A 19444-nucleotide genomic window follows, 5' to 3' on the forward strand; every position below is an offset into this window, starting at 1 on the left:
AGTATGAAGGAAGAGGGTAAATATGATGGACAAATCTGGGAGGAAGAGGAAGAACAGGGAAATAATAATGTCTCATTTATTAGATTTCTTGCTGGAGAGAAAGAGGGAGATGAAGCTTCTGGGTGCATTCATTCACCGACGTAATTTGATTTGTTTCTCTTACGGAACGCCAAACTATAAAAATCCAAGCCTCCGCCATCTCATTTTTCATCTCCTTCACGACTAGTTCTGTCTTTCTCGGTTTCATAATACAAATCAGTTCATTCACTTCTCCAAATGAAAATGATATTCACGTTTCGCGTATTTTAATGAGAACAGTTTTTTGTAAACTTGCCCAAACTGGGCATCACATAAGAAATTTATTAAAATATTAACACTAGAGAAGATAAGCGCATACCTGCTATATAGCATTGCTTTTTGAACGTAAAACAACTCGTTTATAGTTGAAAACATACTAATATGATGGTGTTTGTAGCGATCAAATTATCAGATATAAATTTGTATGATCGAATAGCACGGAACCAATTAACTGTGTTATTTAAGGTTTTACTGTATTTTCTTACTATATGATAAATTATATAATTCCAAAATTAAATAATATAGATGAAAATCCAATCATTATATCATGGAATCTCCAAATATTTTTTTTTCATTTCCAGTTTAATAATCAAACAACGATCAAAAAAATCGGAAGACCTTAAAGAAGTATTTTTTTGCATTTAAAGACATATCGTTTCTTCATTAAAATAAATATTGTCGGCAAGATAAAAACAGTATTTAATTATTTAGAGTCATTTTTACCTTTACTTATTTTATTATTATTTTTTTAATGTTATTTTTGTACAGCGAAGTAAAATGTAAGAGTATCTCTTATACAAAATATGCTTTAAAATAAATATAATTTAAGTTGAGACTTTAGTAGATAAAGTAACAAAATAGGCTCCATCTACTTCGGTTTTTATTAAGTTAGTGTTTATGTCTTTCTCAAAGAAATATTTTATTACTGCACGATACTCAGTTTCTTTTATACCCTTACATTTTCTTCGTATATTGTATATAAATACAGTATCATTATTTTGTAATAACAAAGTAATATTCTGGGCAGAAATTTTCTTATCTATTACATAATTTGAACAATTAAATAAAAAGATTGAAATACTCGAAAGTTGTAAGTAAATAATGTTAATATACCATATTGTATCCGTTGTGTAAGATAAAGATGATCTATTATAAATAATGATAAATACAGCAATACCTCGCACAGTCCGGTTTTACTATAGTCCCGTTTGAAAATGTCAAAACAAAAAATACTATATTTTTATCCACATTTATGTGAAATAAACTTGCCTAGTCCGGTTTCAATCAGATTACCCGGACTATGCGAATTTATTGCTTTTACAATAATAAAAAAAATCTAAATTATCCATTTATTTATTAGTTTAGTTAGTAGTATTTTCATGATACTTAATGATTGTTTATTATATAATATTAATTATGTAATTTCTTCTTATTAAATTAAAAAACATACAAATTTTCTTAAGAAAAGTTTTCAAATATGTTGAATATCCAACAGATCAGAAAAATGTATTCAATCCTACCAATAAAACAATTTACATAAAATCAGGTATAAAATGACCTCAAACTGTGAATTTCTACGAAAACTAAACAATCAGACACCAGTCTTTTTCAAATTGTATTAAACTTTTAAAAAATATTGTCATTACAACGATTATACAAAATTATTTTAATACTAAGCTAATCAATGCAGAATTTTCATTCATATAATATTTTATTCTAATCTAAAAATGAAGTTCTGCAAGAAATATGTTATGCACTTTTACCACATTTTTACTATCCTAGTTTCGTGCTAAGCTTCTTTTAACGACGTTCGTATACTCGTTTTCAGTGTTTATTGGAAACTAAAAGTGTACGTGTAATGTTCGATCGATATTGACATAAAATACACGTTTGATAAGGATATAATTGAATTCTATTTAAAAACAAGTAAATTTCCATAAGCTTTTCCATAAGAAATTAACTTTTTAAACATGTTTATAATTTGTTAGATAACTAAGTAACATTTGTATGATTTTTTTTGTATATTTTAGTATTAACATTATAACGAATCTTCTTTATAACGAAGACCACAATTTCAAACCCCAATCCTTCCTAAAACCATTGATCCGTGCTTGTACCCTCCATGGTTAGAACGTAAGTAGATAAGGACAATTTGAAAATACTGTCTTAAATTATTATCTAAAGATTCCAAGGGCTATTGAAAATAACATCGAAGAAATAAAGTTTATTTCCAGATAGATAAAAAAAATAAGAGGTTTAAAAAATGTCGAGGAATGATGTTAGACATACAGAAGATGATGGATTTTCAGAGAAAGATTTGGAAAACCTTGTTAGCGACGAAGGCACATAAGATCAAGAAAACAATAAAGAACTTGTCGTGTCCCAGGGATTGAAAATTGGGTCGCTATCGAATATTATTTTCGGTTGTCTTTTGTGAACTCTTAGGGTTTGTAAATAAATTAATCTAATGGGTTTTTACTTGTCATTTATTCTTAATACTCTCTAAAGTGTTTACTTACTATTCTATGTATAAAATTATATATACAATTAGGGGGGTAGTTAGCGTTGGAGAGTAGAGCATGGTTTTGATAAGAAGCATCTTTGTGATATCGCTAATTCTGCATCTTAGTTCCGAGTTGAAAATATGAAGAAACGTTTCAATCGGTTACTGCCCTCGATGGAACTGCTTATTTGGCATCATGGTTCCCAGGTTGAAAATATGAAGGAATGTTCTTATCGGTGATTGCTCTCGATAGAATCTGTTTATGAAGGATTTGTTTCTATATTGTCATTGCCCTCGAAGGATTCTGCTTATAAAGGGTTTGTTTCAATCGGTCATTGTTATCAGTGGTATGCACCCTTGTTGGTTGGACACGACAGAGTTTCTGTCGAAAAAACGTTAATAACCAAAGATTTAAAAAAGTGCTTAATTTGCATTGAATACTTCACTAAAAAAGTGAAAATAATCCCGATTTAGGAAGAAGGAAGTTAAGCGAGCAAAGTTAAATGCAATAATTTTGTATAGGAAATTGTTAAATGAGAGATAAAACAATCAATTATAGACTCATTCTTCTAAATGTGATTTAACTGTTTATATAATAAAAGTTTTCTTTGTTCGAAATAAAGCTTGTCATTATCTTTACGAAGGAACATATTACCATTTTTATCTCTGAAAAGAAAGTTTTGCTTAATTTAAGAAAATAAATATTGTAAATTAACCCTTTCAGACCCGAATTGACAATATTTTTTTATCATAAAATATTGTACCAAGCTTGAGTTGGTTAAAAATAGTAACATGTTTTTTGTAAATTGTAGTGAACATTTATTTTTTTAAAACAATTTTTAATTTTGGTTGGGCAAAAAAAACTTGACATTTTTTGTATTGAATCCGCAAACGCCCTCTACAGTTTTCAAGATTACAACGTTGTTCATGGCCACCTATATGTATTGGCTAATGACCAATATTATCATATCTGATGTTATTCACAGAAACTGTGTATGGTTTTTGTCGTTTATCATCTTCATCTTCATTTTCTTGCTGCTCATCATCTGATTTTTCCTCAATGTCTTCGTCAATTTCATTATTTTCATGTAAATTTTCCTTTTTGTCTTCTACATCTGAATCAGGTAGTGCTGATATAGCAACCTATGCATATCGCAAGTTTATTTTCTTTAAAGTTCTTTAAAACTTACTTTAAATTTCCATAAATTGGGTATGCCATCAAACTAGGCAAAACACCCAGTGTTGGAAATTGCGTACACATTTCAAAAAGCTATGAAGATGGTTGTTTGAGTAAAAACTACACATAACTTTCGTATAGTAAATTCATAAACCTTATACTTTACATTTCAGACAAAATAATGTCAAAATTATTCTTTGTATAGAAAATATTTATATTATATATATGAGGATATTATTTGACACCTTGCAAAGCACAATAATAATCATCACTCAGATAGTGTATCATTCAAATATGGTAAAGTTAATAACGAAATATCTTTGCAATATCGAGTCTACATCTAGTGTTTTAAGTTGAAAATCGGTATTCAGTTATAAAATAGTACACTTTACAAATTACGGTAGCAAATGCCGGCAGCATGTCCAAAAGTGTTATAGGTGAATTATTAATTATTATAAAAAATCTTCTCTCAAATTGTAGGTAATAAGTCATTAAAGTATTCATTTAAATACATATTTTTATCGATTGAAGAAAGGTATAACGTTCTATACGAAGTGTTCTAAACAGTTCAACTTTGCAAAGTTTTGCATGAAACAATGAACTGTTCCTCACAATATAAAACTCGGTGCGTCGCATGAATTTTAATTAAAATAACTTAATTAATGTACGACGAGTAGAAAATGCTTGGATGATTTTGATGGCTTCGTAAAATGAGCAAAGCATAATTATTAATGTGTTTGTTAATTTTGAAACTAGGTGATAAGTAAATTTAAAAATTTGTGATTGTGGAATGAAATGGAAATAAAATGTAAAGGATATGAATCATTTTATACATGCGCAACGGTTGGTGTGAGATTAGTTATCACTTCCTATTTCGTACATAAAAATATAGGCGTGTCATCGGTTTGTTAGAGTTGATTTCGTTGCGATCATGGAGAAGTTGAAAATACGAAAACAAATCGAGAGTTTATCCTCGGAGCAGTTGGCCCAAGAACTAATCAACGTAAGATCTTGTTCTTGCATATCACAAAGCTGTTATAAACTTGCATTATTTACTATTTTAGAATGGATACGCATTTTCGTACCAAGCCATCATCGATAAGGATATCACGGGTAAAAAAATGCTGGTGAGTAGATGAAATAGAATTTTTAATTGAAGACTTAAAATAATTATTCTCTTCAGAATATGACGGAAATGGAGAAAAACGAGCTGAGTTTCGTTATGTCCAGAATTCAGTTGCAGCAGTTCTGGTCATACGTTATGTCAGTAAAAAACGACCCAACTCAAATGGTACTAAGGAGTAATAATTCATCATCGATTCAAAAGCCTGTACCTCCGCAACCGAAATTCGCGAAACCTCCAATAACTACTGGAGGAAGATTTGTGTTTCCACCGAAACCCATTGATAGTTTTCCGCAAAAACCAAATATCTCGACACCGAAACCTCCTCAACAAATCTTGCCTCCGAAGCCAAATATTGTACGAACGCCTGATGTCAATACTACACCGGAAAGTGAACCATTTGCAACGTCGAACGTTTATCCGTTCGGACTTAGGCAAGTCCAGAAACCAGCGGCGGATATTGCGAAACCTTCGATAGTGCGTAAAACCAGCGAGAAATTTGAGACATCAAGCAAATACCCGTTCAAGTTTAGAGGTGCCGAAGAACAAATTGCTAACAAAGAAAAGGAACAGATGTCGGCTAACGAGCCGGTAGATCCATTTGCTACATCCAGTGTTTACCCGTTCAAGAACAGGGCCAAAATTGTGAATCAAAAGCCACCGTCACCGGTAGTGGAGCCTCAAAGAAACGACCAAGATAAATTTGCTGCTTCAAACAAATATCCATTCGGGCGAACTGCTTTTGAAAATTCTGAGATGGAGTATCCTCAGCAGACAGTTTCAGATGGTGCGGCAACTTCGGATGCATATCCATTCAAGAACCGATTGCCGCCTAAACCGGATCTGCCGAAACCTCCGGAAATGAACGTCTTTAAGAAGAAGCCTTTGCCGGTTATCCCGGCGGAAAAACCGAAGGATATCGCACCGCCTACATCTAACAATTATTCCTATAAACAAACGCCTATAATAAAAGTAAATGATCCGAACCCTATCGGATTGGGTAAACCGAAAATTGAGCCACCTGAACCATCGAACAACAATTTCTTAGCGAAACGCGATCTTATTTCAAATATTTTCGCAGGGAATCGTCCCATGTCGCAACCCAAACCTGAACCAGAACCAGAACACGAACAGGAGGATCCGATCTACGGAAATGTGGAACGCGAGGAATATTATCTTTCGGCTGATGATTCATTTGCATCCGATGAATCGTTTGAACCCGATGGTGATGAGCCAGAGTATGGTAATAACGTTTACAGGAATGTGTCTGCGCCTGTTTCTCCACATGAGCCTCTACCTATGCCTAAACCAATGCCTTCGGAAGATAAATTGCCGCTTCCACCGAACTTTCTGGTGCCTCCAAGGTATAACGACAACGAAAATAACCAACTGACGGAGGATCAAGTTTACCAACCTGTTATATCGGTTGACGTTGATCAGGATATACAGAATCTTCTGCATCCTCCACTTCCTAGGCGACCTCGCGTCACAATACTCAACTTGTCTAGGCAAGTTGGAAACGATCGTCTGGTCAGATCCGAGCAAGGTAATTTCCTCTTCAGGACCAGCAACACGCACTACTGCGTCCTGATGATAAAAACGAATTCCGGACACATCGCAAATATTCCGATAGTTAAGCGTGATAATCGTATCCATCTGGATGCTACCAATATGGATGCAACCAAATACTTTGACAACCTGACAGATATGGCCGATTATTACAAAATGCAGGACACCAAAATGGGAAATACCACAATACGATTTAGAAATATGTTGACGTAAATTATTAAGCTAACAAGAAGACAGTAGTATATATATAAAATTCCTACTTTAAATTGAACAAATAATAGTAAAGATCTAAATTTATTAGCCCAAAAATTTAAAAAATAAATCCATATGATTATTATAATTGCAAAAGAACAGTAAATTAAAAGGGACAATAATAATACAATAAAAAGATACTTCTTCTTATGTCAACGAAAAATAGAATAATTTTTAAGCCAATTTTATAAAATATTTTGAATAAATGTAGATTAATTTACGAAATAAAATAAATCTAATAAACTAACAAACTTTATTAACCAAAGAACCCAAACACATCCGTATTCAGATATTATTTTTATTAATTAGTATTGGAAATATTAATCTATAGAAAATATTAATAAATTATCGTTTCAGATATAAATTAAATTCAATTATTGTTTATTCTTGAATCCATGAGTGGACACAATAATTAATTGCAAATAAATAAACAAATCATAGGAAAACAATATTATCAGATTGCAAATAGAATATAATTTACAATTAATACAAATTGAATAGTAAATTTACGTATAGTGATACATTGGTTAACCTTACTTCAGGTAACGAAGCATATGTATAATGAAAAACACAATAGTACGAAAAAATTGATAGTTCTTGGAAGAAGTTACTAAGAAATATTTGGCAAATTCATCAAAGAATTAATTAATTAATTAGGAAAAAAGTTATCCAGATGGCTCAATTAATAGGTCGATGAAGAGAATGTCAGAAATTTATTGAATGCAAGGTGATGGTAAAACCTTACCGAAGATTAAGAAAAAAACTGGTTAGCAAAGAACTAATTGTTATGAGACAGGCAACTCTATATACATAGTAAATATAACTTCTTTAATGTATACAATACACTATAGACAACTGTAAAGTATTTATTACTTCCATTAAATGGTATAATTCATGTTTGTTAATCGTTATCAGGTAAAAAAAATAGATTTATCTAAGATGATTAAATATTTGTGTATCAACTGGAGGTGCAGTTTTGGAATGTAGTTATACTTGTTTGCATTAAATTTTGGATAAACATGGAAGATAAGAACAAAGAAATGAAAATAATCGAGTGGTTGACGTGCGAACAGATTGCGGAAATCCTTGCCGATGTAAGAATATGTACCAATATGTACATATGTATCCAAAAGTAGATTTATTTTAAATTGTTATTAATTTTTAGCAATGCCCTAGTGATTTGATTATCGATAACGATATTACAGGAGCAAAATTAATGGTAAGTAATCTACATGTTTCAGTTTATCAGAATTCTTAACGAATTTAAATTTAGAGTATGACTTGGCTAGAGAAAGAGGCCTTGCATTCATCAAACAGGATTCATTTGACACATTTCTGGATATTTGTGCAGAGCGTGCAAAGCGATCCGACGGAGTTCTACTATAAATTGAATGACTTCCAACATATCAAGAACGAGGTCATGCACAAAGAATCGGAATTTTCGAAGAAAATTGCAGATGAGGTATCAAGAAATATACAATTAAGTTGTGATAATTTTGATAAGACTGGGGCACAGATTGAATGGAAAGATGCTACTGATGATGATGATGAATCTGGTTGTGATCAACAAGTTGAAAATACAATCGAAGAAAATGTGATTTCAGTTTGCTTAGATGTATCGCAAACTGAGAGCCAACAATTTGAGCCAGTATTGCGTATGTCAATTGACAAGTACGTAAATGTATTGAAGGTATCCAGGGACGAAGGTGAAAATATCTTGAAGCGATGCGAACCTGGAAGCTTTATCTTCAGGGAAAGTAATAGCTTCCACTGCGTCCTCATGGTAAAAATGGATAAGAACAAGGTTGTCCACATACCGCTGGTGAAGGAAGATGATGGCATACGTTTATTTACCATGAAGTACAAGAAAATCTATTTTGATAATTTATATGATCTGATGATGCACTATCAAATGCGACACGTACAAATTAAAGGCGAAACAGTGCGCTTTGATAAATTAGTAAATAATATATTGTAAATAGATTTAATTAAGAAAAATTGTAATTCATCAATAGTTCTTGATCATTAATTTCAAAGGAAACCGCAAAACTCATCCGCAACTTTACTGATACAAAAGTTCAACTTCCCACATCTTTTGCTGGTGGACAAACATAGTTCTCATTATCACTTCTTACATCGGATAACTTATACGCATAAATTTCCCCACAGATTTCCTCATCTTCCACAAACTAATCATTGGTGATTTCCATTTTCATAGTTACTAGACGACTAAAAAATATTGCATAAAAATTCAAAACTAACGCAGTATAATAAAAATTCAAGCAAAAAGGTAATTATACGTAGCATATAAGTAGTTAAGTGTTAAGAAAATCAATATTGCTTTCATCAATTGTTATATGGATGACCAATATATACAAAATTACAAAAACACATCTTCCTCTTCTACTCTTGACTCTTCTTTCATCCTTACGAGCTGACATCGTATTTCCTTACTATTCCTTCATCCATCTCTCGTGTAACTTTCTTCATAAGATCTTCGGTAACATCTCTATCTATTCATTATAATACGTCGGGGTGATGATCTTGCACTAATAGTAGTAACAAAAAAATCTTCTACTTTCGGCTGGGCTGGTCCTTAAAGGTTCTGGGCACCACTTCCTTCTGTTGTGAGAAAGAATTCCTTACTTTTAGCTTTCCTTGGAGCTCCACGTTTCTTCTGCTTTCCACAGAGCACCACGTTTGTCCTGTTTTCCTCATCTCTTTCGGAGCCCACAACATTTATTCACGGTTCTATCTCGAGTCACTGCGATCTCGGAGACTAAATTATATGGAGGAGCATAATAGTTACTAATTTTACAACGTTACATTATCTGCAAGTTGCACTCCATACACCAAGATTAACGGAGAACTTCTTCACGGAAATATGACTGTCCCAGCGACAAATACCTTGGACGTCGGTAACACCACGAGAAGGTTGTTATGTATTGTATTGTATACATTGATTAATTTTAAAATGATAAATATTCACAATGTTAGATTGATCGATTTTAGAAACAATTATAAAAGATAATAGCGATGTGATAATTTTATCACACCAAAGTTCGAAAAGGTTTCTTTAATTTTAAAGCAAAAATACATGGATGATTTTGAAAGCTTTGAAGTTACAACAAAAAAAATCTAGGTAATAATAGTAGGTAATAAATAAAATAAAAAAAATGTGATTGTGGAGAGAAATGGAAATGAATTATAAAGGATATGAATCATTTTATGCATGCGCAACAGTAGATATTTGGTTAGTTATTATTAATTCTTCATTCGTATATTAAATATAGGCGTGATTTGTTTGTTTTTCTTTCGCTGCGATCATGGAAAAGTTAAACAGACGAAACCAAATCGAGAGTTTATCCTCGGAGCAGTTGGCACAAGAGCTAATCAAAGTAAGATCTTGCTCTTGCAAATAACAAAGATGTTATAAGCAATATTTACAATTGTAGAATGGTTACGCATTTTCGTATCAAGCTGTTATCGACAATAATATCACGGGTAAAAAACTGCTGGTGAGTAGATGAAATCACTTTTTTAGTTAAAATTAAAGCAATAATTTTAGAATATGACTTGGTCAGAGAAAGAAAATTTGCATTCAACGATGAGCATGATTCAGTTGACGAAGTTTTGGCTATTTGTGATAAGCATCCAAAACAATCCGACGAACTTCCATAAATTGAATAATTTACAGCAAATCAACAATGAGGTCATACAAAAAGTAACAGAATTTCCAAAGAAAATATCTGATGTAGATTTGATCCGTCCACGAATTGCGGATTTAAATGTACTGGTGGTGTCCAGGGACGAAGGTGAAAATCTCTTAAAGCGGTACGAACCTGGAAGCTTTTTCTTTAGAAAAAGTACTAAGTTTCATTGCGTGGTCATGGTAAAAATAGATGAGAAAAAGATTGCCCACATACCGGTGTTGAAAGATGACGTTGGCATACGTTTATTTGTGTTCAACGGGTCTGCATATTTTGATAATTTAAATGATATGATAATGTACTACCAAATGCGTCACATGGTTATTAAAGGTGAAACAGTACGGTTAAAACATTTTCTCAAAAAGTTATAGCAATCATGTAAATATATTAATTATTAAAATGTTTAATTAAATTGTCCGTGATTATTAGGTTAAACTCATTTTGCTCCTAATTCAATTTTACACGTCCCGCGAATACATTACGTATTTGTTGTAAATACGGTGCTTGTAGATGATAGAATCAGTAGATCGGGACTTTCTTTCGCGGGTTTTACAAATAACTTTTTTCCAACTTGATTTTAGTTCAAAAAGGAAAAAAATAATGTAATCACTTCTTAATATATAATTTATATTTTTACATTTGTTTTATTTAATGTAAATATTTGTTATGTTTGTAATAAAATCATTAGCAACAGAATAAATATGTTCATTTTATTTACATACAAATTTGTTGTTTTCGTATGAAATGCTCATGTAACAGTATGAAATTTATTTAAGTTCAGTCACATTTTCTGTTGTAATCTGTTAAATTTGATAGTTTTTACAGTAGCAATTCCTTAAACTATTGACAGTGTGTAGCAGCCTCACATTAATTTAAGTTTGACTATATTTTTGTAATCTATTATATTTAATTATTTTTGTGGAAACTCAGAATATACTTTTTAAATTTCATTTCAGGAGAAATGTGTTAATTATGAATATTTGTTTAATATCAAACCTGTTAGAAAGCTATGAAAAGCTAGAATAATTTCTTCCAATATAATGGACTCAATGATCTAATATATTACATAATATATTATTGTTAAGATCACATGATTTTCATTTCTACTTAAATACATTGAAAATTATAAGACATTTCATGGAATTCACATATTGCTAAAAATAATTATAGTACATTCTCTAAGTTTTCTTAAATAACTGTTAGTTATTAAGTTATGTGTTATTTCAAACCAAATTTACGAATCATCAAGAAGAATATATTTCTAATATTATCTTTGTGGAGTCATTTCTCAATTAATGTTACCTTTTATAAAGAAGTTTTAGAGAATTTTTAGCCCTATTTAGTAGAAAAACTCCATATTGAGGCAAAATACCACCAAAATTTGTACAATAAAATGAAACTTTATTTCTAATTTATTGGTTGTTAAATTAGAAATAAAGTTATCAAGATGGATCATTCAATATGTTTCGAAAATATCGATGTTAGAAATTTATTGAAAATGCAGATTTAACCTTGTTAAGAACGAAGACAAATAAATTGAAGATGAAATTAAAGAAATTTCTGCCTAAGATTTACAAAGTTGATTAAATTACATTGAAAACATATTATTTTTTTTAGTGAAAATTATCTTGTTAAAGAAGTATTATAATTTGGTTAAAAGATCTATGTTAAATGCAATTATTTTGTATATAAAGAAAAGCATTCTATTTTATTAATGAGCAAACGTATTCCATATTACAAAGTATTGCATAACAAAGTAAATTCGTATAACACAGTTATTTAACGAAAAACAAGATACTTTCATCTAAAGAAGTATTATACAATTGATTACTACAGTTAAGCAAATTTCGATTATATTTGATTGGATGATCGATATATTTTGTCAATAATATAGAAACATATTTGTTTACTTTCATTGCTGATTGCCACTTGTGAGATAAACATTTCAAGAAATTTTGGAATATGTAATATTTTGGACGGTATTGATTTAAATCAAAATTGCAAAAAAATAATTATCTGATAAGCGAACAAAAATCAAAGCGTAATGATTTATAAGATAATATTTGATGATATTAACGTAATCGTCTCGTTGAGTTGTAGTATGAACAATGTGCTTATCGGAGAAACGCCGAAAAATCGAGAGTTTATCCGCTCAGGATTTGGCCGATGAACTTGTCAACGTAAGTCTCGAGAAACATTACAAAATTAATGTACAAATTTTATATAATTTTATTTCTTTTAGAATGGATACAGTTATAGTTATGAAGCTGTTATCGAGAAGAATATTAATGGAAAACATTTGTTGGTAAGGAAAACATAAAAAAAGTCTATTTGAACATAACTGATTATTTGTAGGAGATGAGTTCGTCCTCTAAAATTGAATTAAGGCATTTCATGTCTTCAATGGATTTGCAAAAGTTTTGGTCGTTCGTATTGAGAGTCCAATGCAATCCTCAAAATTTCAAATTTGATGTGAAGAAAGTTGATGCGTTGCAAAAAGTAGAGCAAATACCAGTTAGACAATTGAGGTTGTTGTTTGAAAACTCAGACCAAAATTTACCTGTTAATGAGAAATCAAGCAAAGTGCTCATGGAAGATAAAATAGATATGAAACGTAGAAACTACAATATTTCAAGTTATGCTTCTAAGCAAAAATCAAATTCTGCTATTGTGAGTAGTTCAAATGTGAAACAATTAAAGACTGTGACAACAATACCGATTCTAAATATAAGTAGTTTAGATGGAGTTGCACGATTGGAGGGCACAAGAATTGGGGATTTTCTTATACGAATAAACAATACACATAACTTTGATCTGATGGTGAAAGTAGATATTGATGAGGTGTTGAATGTACCTTTGAGAATAAAAAACGGTTGTGCTCGTATCCATACTATGCATACTAAAAAGTCGAGACAGTTTCGAAACTTGTCTGAGCTAATCAGCTTTTATAAAGAAAATAATTTGGAATTGTTTGCAGTGCACGGAAATCTAACACTTAACAAAATGTTGACTTAACTATTTGAGTAATTACTGCTTCGCATAGTCTGTTTGAAACCGTACTAATCGAGTATATTAAAACCTCATCCGTTCAAAAAGAGACTTGATTGTAGAGAAAAAACAATCACATAGGTTTTACTATATCTTGTTTTCATATATAATAGTTTATGTTATATAATATTTTATAGAATTATAAAAAAAAATGTAAATTTGTTAATTTAAATTGCGTAATATGATAAACAATGAAAAAAATGTATATAAATGGTAGTAAACCATAATACAATAAACTTTGTATTGTGAAATTTATTTTTTAAAGTGTAATTTAAATATTAAGTTATTTTACTTTTTACATAATTAATAATATAAAAAAATGCATTAGTAATTAAATTATTAAAAAAAAATAAAACAAAAAATGTTCATCACAGATGGACAGTGAAATGAATGAGGTTGAACGTATGGTCCTTCAGCCAAGTCGATGACTGTGTTAAGGATAGCAGCAGATTCACAGTGAAAGGAAATAGTGGACTCATAGAGCATCAATATACTACTGAAGTTAAATTACAAGACGACAGCCAACCTACAAATTTAAAAATCATCATAATGGTAACTATTCACCGGGAAAGATTACCTACCTAATATCAACATTGACTAAATTTAAGATCGAATTTAGTCAATGTTCACATTGATGAACAGATTGTGAATAAAATTACACGACATAAAAAAATATCCTAATTGAAAAATGAAACAACTTATTTAAATATAGTTATATTAAAGTAAGTACAAGTAATTTTACATTCTGCATTCGGTATGCTAAATTCATTTCATAAAATTATGTTATATAACATTATTTTCAAACATCTATTTTATGCAAATATCGATCGAATATGCACACTCGCACACATTTAGTAAACGTTTCCAATGAACTCTGAAAGAAGTTTATTTATAGATTCTCCAGGAAAAATACGTATTTTCAGAATATAATAGTAAATTGGTGAATAATTATCAAGGCTTTTCTTAATAAAAATTACTATTTTCTTTACTTTCTTTAATAAAAATATTATTTGCAAATGAGAAGCAGTTAATGAAATAAATGGTTAATACGCTTAGGAATAATCATTTAAAAATGTTATTGTAAAATTTGTATGCTTCTTTTTTTGTAATAAATATTGTTTAAAATACGCCTAATAATTATGTACCAAACCAATACATAAGACTGAATCAAACGGGTGAAGAAGGAGCATAATGATACTGTTAATTAGTTGGTGCTTATGAGGGATATCATTTGATCATCATAAAGTGACAGTTGGTACGTATACAATTGGTACAACTGTTAGACACTTATGTCAAATGTCATTTATTATTGCTTATCATTAATTGACAACTAGTACATGATAGCTAATACTAGATTTCTGATAGTAGAGGCAATTTTGGTCGATCAAATAATTATTTTATTTTTTACATAGGTAGATATATAAACATAGTATGTATTTAACACATTTCTCCCCACTTAGAATAGATCGTTGACAAGTCTATCGCGACAATTTTTAATATAAAAAGTAGATCTTCTGTATTCAATAGTTGGCCACCTCTACTATAAGGGATGTCCTATGATTATTGTTGAGTGACAGGTTGTAGCCTGTACCTATTGGACAACTCATAGACACTTATTTTATTTGTTAATTGTTGTCGCTGGTGATACAAAAAGCTTAATTGTTTATAGGCTAGTGTATATATATGTTCAGTGATTATCCTAGAGTGATAGATTCTGCTTCTTATACACTTCACTTAGCCTCGACAGCCACTATTCGACAGTGAATATTGGTACTCCAGATACACTTATGTCATTTGTCTTTTATTATCGCTGGTGTAATTCTTATGCAGGAAGAGGAGCTTAATTATAGCAGTAAATTTGTTTAGTTCGATTTCGATTGGATTCTGAGTGGTGGGTGGTGTGTGTGCATGTGTGTTGCACGCTAACGATGCGTGGGGTGAAAATCAATGAGTTGATAATGGGTCGGATGAGTTTGGGGCAGCGTTAAGAGGGGCGGCTTGATGTTCGATCCTCTGGTCCTCATCCGAACCTCCAGAAATACGTGCGACATATTTAGAATGCTGAGCACAAATGGGCTTTGTGGGGCACTTGTTGAACCCCGTCGACCTGTTGCTCAGCAGAACATAGTCCTACCGACAATCACCACATAACCACCCTCTTCATACCCGACTAGCAGATCCGAAGCAAAATAATCTACGACAATCCAGGAAAAAAAAAACGAAAAGATAAAATTGTGTTCTCGCGGATGCAAGAAACAGTCTATTTCCATCCACACGCCAATTTGAGAGAATATTATTATGCGCGTTCCGTCATTACATCCTTTGAATACTGAGCAAAGGGCCTCCATTATTACCGATAATAATGTTTGAATAGTTTGTTAGTGCATCGCTGATTACATAATAAAGCTGTTGTAAGACGGACGCCTTACACAATTTCCTTATTAAACTTCCAACAATATTAATATCAACAAATAAAACAACAAAATATGTGGAGATAGTCTAATTATTTAATGTCTACTCCTTAAAACATAAAATTTAATTATAATAAAATATGTTTTATAAAATAAAGTAATATGTTGAAAATATTATTAGTAAATGTTTGAAAGTAGGGTTGCTCAATCTTGACAGTTTTTTTAATTCCCGACACTGTTCAAGGCATTCCCGGGAATTCTCTCGTCTCGAACGATAATTATTATTTCGAACGATTATCGAGACTATTTATTTTTAGAAAATTCCCTATTTGAAAGACATATAAATAATATCATTTAATTAAATGATAGAAATAAAGGATTATTATAAATTGAAAATTAGTTAATTGGATATAAATATATCTTGAAATTGATTGTTGCCAATAAAGAAAGTATTTTTTATGCGAAATGTTTAATAATTAAAGTAGAAAGTGTGTTTTTATATTAAAAATAAGCTAAAATTCATGAGAACTTAACTATAAAAGTAACAGTAATAATAAAACATTGTAAATCTTTTCACTTTTAAAATCAAATATTTAATATATTAACAGTTCATTACATCAAATTCAAAATAGTTAAAAAATATTGGATACTTCTCAAATTACTTATGATTGAAATGATTTAGATAAGTGATATATATACTTATTTCAACACTTTGTATCGATTGACATGAAATAATTTTTTTTTAGGTAGCAAATCAAATGTACTACAAAGATGTAGTACTATTCGACTATTTCGATAATTCTTTATAAGAAATATTAGGAGTTTTATTATGTTTCATGATATGAATTTAAAAATATATAAAAAGAAATAACGAACTTAATTGTGGTTTCAAATAAGTTGAATAATGTCACTACTGTCACTTCATGTTAATAAGTAAGCTATGAATATTTCAAATGTTCAATTAATTAAATAAATAATATCTATATGTTTTAGACACGTTTTTACTGTTTGAAAAATGTATCATCAATTTGACATAGAAATTATGTTTGTGAGTGAAATTCATATTGTAATGATGAACATTAGTAGTACTAAAATAATTCGCTTTCCAAACAAAAATCAAAAACTAAAGAGATATCGATTTCTTAACATATTTTATTGTTCCCAAAATACAAATTGGCAATAACTTACTCCTCTTCCTTCCTTCAGCAATTCATGATTAAAATCAATGGCAGAAATATTGTTCTATGTAGTAAAATTCGAAAATACAACTAAACGATTTGCTTACTTTCTTTTACACGTAAATACAATTTGTGGAATGGTAGAAGATTTTTATTTAGAGCAGATAAGAACTTTAGCAAATTTGTAAAAAAAAAATGGAAAAAACTAATTGATATCTCAACGACACTCGTCTAGTTCGCACTTTATTATATATAATAATTTAAATCGGAAACATAATGATAAACTAGTCCCAAAACTTAGAAACTTTGCCATTAGTTAATAAAAATCATCATTTTTAAATGATTCAGAAAAAAAATAATTGAGAGCTTTTTACAATTATCAATTTCGAAAAGATTAATTCAATATTTAAAAAAAATAAATTATAAACATTAAAGAAAAATAATTATGTAATATAAAAAGATTTAAAAACGCTGTTGACAATGTAAAAGTCGTATTTGGAATACCATAGAAATAATTGTTTTCGCTCGAACATCGTCACAATCAACATTCTGTAAGCACATTGTCGAAATGTGCGTCAGAGGCGGCGGTGGGAATTCACAGGCCGGGTGAACTAGCATGTTTTCCGTTACGTAACATCCGGTCGGGCGCTGTTTTTGTGGGGCGGTTATCATTTAGCACCTTAATCATCTCGCTCGTCGACGGTGAGTGATATAAAACCGCCGCTTTCGGTAATTATCCATTCCCAGATGGAAGATTACTACGAAACATTGTTTCGACGCTTTTGTTACGCCTCGAAATTTATTCACCTTCGGATCCGGGGGAATTCCCCTTACACAGTTTCTGAAGAGGAAAGAGGCGTGTAAAACATCTCGCCTAATGGAAATTAAAAGCGACACCGCAGGACTTGGAGCAGATTTCACCCCTTTATACAAATACATTTCATTTTATCTTGTTTTTACTGCTTTTTCTTTTCATTCCAGGAAACACGCTAATTAGTCGTCAAATTTAATGCGAACAAGTCGACAGACGTTCCTCCTTTTTCTACTTGATTAAAATGTCTGCAATTCATTCAACTAAACATTTTCGTTTGTTTGTTTTAACGATTTTTTTTATAAATTTAATTAAATGGAGTAAGCCAGACGTTTCGCTCTTCAAGACAATGAAATGAAGATTTCTTTGTGATCCATTTAATTAGAATTTGCAAACATTTTGTAAAACTAGTTGTTTTATTTTCTTCCAATAAAACAAAAAACAAATAAAACATGTATTTGAGAATTATATATTCGGTGTTATACAGCAGGCTACCACATTAACACAAATTAATTAATGTATTAAATATATAATTAAAATAAACATTAGTTTTGAAGCACTTTCCAAATATCCTTAAGCCACGACCTGTTGCAAGTTTAAACCAGGTCATCTCACTAGGAGCTAACATAACAGCGTTGTACCAATTCTAAGATATCGATCAACCTGTGGATGTACAGATTATATAAACTTGTGACCTCGTACAATTAAATTTTCAAAGTTATTTCATTTGAACTACACAACTGCTTAAACTGAAACATATTTTCTATGTAAAAATTAATATCGGAGATGATTCATCGCATACAACTCATTATAATTCAAATATCTATATTATAAAAATGTTTATATAACTGTTGGTGCATAATTATTACAACAAAAGCCTTACAACTGAAATCCCGTCAATCAAAATCCCGACGTTGGAAATCCCGACTGTATCAAAATCCCTACGTTCGAAATCACGACTGTATCAAAATCCCGACAACTTTAAACCCGACTGTATCAGAATCCCGACAACCATAATCCCGACTATATAGCGTTTTTAAATTATTTCGGAGCATAGACATTTTCGATAAAGTCGGGATTTGATAATCCCGGTTGTCGGTATTTTAATATAGTCGATATTTTGATATAGTGGAGATTATGGTTGTCGGGATTTTGATACAGTCGGGATTTCGAACGTCGTGAATTTGATTGACGTGATTTCAGTTGTCTATTACCACCGAATTATTAGACCTTTTTGTAGGAGGTTTATATAATTATTAAATATTAATGTAATTATTGTAATTGTGTCTAAAACAAGGCAGAAGTTTCTTCAATTATCTATCCCTTATACAAATTTGAATATTTCTACAAAAAAAAATAGTTGAAAATTCATCTTTTGGTGTTGTAGAATTTATCCAGAAAGAAACAATAAATACTTGTTGCCATTTATTTTCAAATTGAATTGTTTTTTTTGTTAGTTAAAACTTTCCATACACTAGATACAAGTAATAAAATACTGTTATTATCAATATAAATCTTAAAAATTTTCAGGCGTCAAATACCTATAAAAGTTACCTTTCTAGTTACCTAAAATATTGGACTTAT

The 19444-nt window shown here is 30.6% G+C and overlaps 2 protein-coding genes across 2 annotated transcripts; both read left to right on the forward strand.

Moving 5' to 3' along the window:
- The first annotated feature begins 4646 nt into the window (after positions 1-4646).
- On the forward strand, positions 4647-6763 carry LOC108561158 (sporozoite surface protein 2-like). Its single transcript, XM_017918971.1, has 3 exons — positions 4647-4761; positions 4823-4885; positions 4942-6763. The coding sequence occupies exons 1-3, from the start codon at positions 4690-4692 to the stop codon at positions 6661-6663; spliced, it is 1857 nt and encodes a 618-aa protein (XP_017774460.1). The 5' UTR covers positions 4647-4689; the 3' UTR covers positions 6664-6763.
- A 3237-nt stretch (positions 6764-10000) lies between these two features.
- Positions 10001-10950, forward strand: LOC108561159. Its single transcript, XM_017918972.1, has 3 exons — positions 10001-10100; positions 10158-10220; positions 10271-10950. Exons 1-3 carry the CDS (start codon positions 10029-10031, stop codon positions 10781-10783), a joined length of 648 nt encoding a protein of 215 aa, XP_017774461.1. The 5' UTR covers positions 10001-10028; the 3' UTR covers positions 10784-10950.
- The last annotated feature ends 8494 nt before the right edge of the window (positions 10951-19444 follow it).

Source organism: Nicrophorus vespilloides, unplaced genomic scaffold (genome assembly GCF_001412225.1).
Source record: "Nicrophorus vespilloides isolate i.1.1-1 unplaced genomic scaffold, Nicve_v1.0, whole genome shotgun sequence".
Lineage (NCBI taxonomy): Eukaryota > Metazoa > Arthropoda > Insecta > Coleoptera > Silphidae > Nicrophorus > Nicrophorus vespilloides.

What these genes read in the sequence shown, in the direction of transcription:
- LOC108561159 (XM_017918972.1), top strand. Translation starts at nt 10,029, where the DNA reads ATGGAAAAGTTAAACAGACGAAACCAAATCGAGAGTTTATCCTCGGAG. An exon ending in TGGCACAAGAGCTAATCAAA is followed by an intron (nt 10,101 to 10,157) that starts GTAAGATCTTGC and finishes TTACAATTGTAG; the next exon opens with AATGGTTACGCATTTTCGTA. An exon ending in TCACGGGTAAAAAACTGCTG is followed by an intron (nt 10,221 to 10,270) that starts GTGAGTAGATGA and finishes CAATAATTTTAG; the next exon opens with AATATGACTTGGTCAGAGAA.
- LOC108561158 (XM_017918971.1), top strand. Translation starts at nt 4,690, where the DNA reads ATGGAGAAGTTGAAAATACGAAAACAAATCGAGAGTTTATCCTCGGAG. An exon ending in TGGCCCAAGAACTAATCAAC is followed by an intron (nt 4,762 to 4,822) that starts GTAAGATCTTGT and finishes TTACTATTTTAG; the next exon opens with AATGGATACGCATTTTCGTA. An exon ending in TCACGGGTAAAAAAATGCTG is followed by an intron (nt 4,886 to 4,941) that starts GTGAGTAGATGA and finishes TATTCTCTTCAG; the next exon opens with AATATGACGGAAATGGAGAA.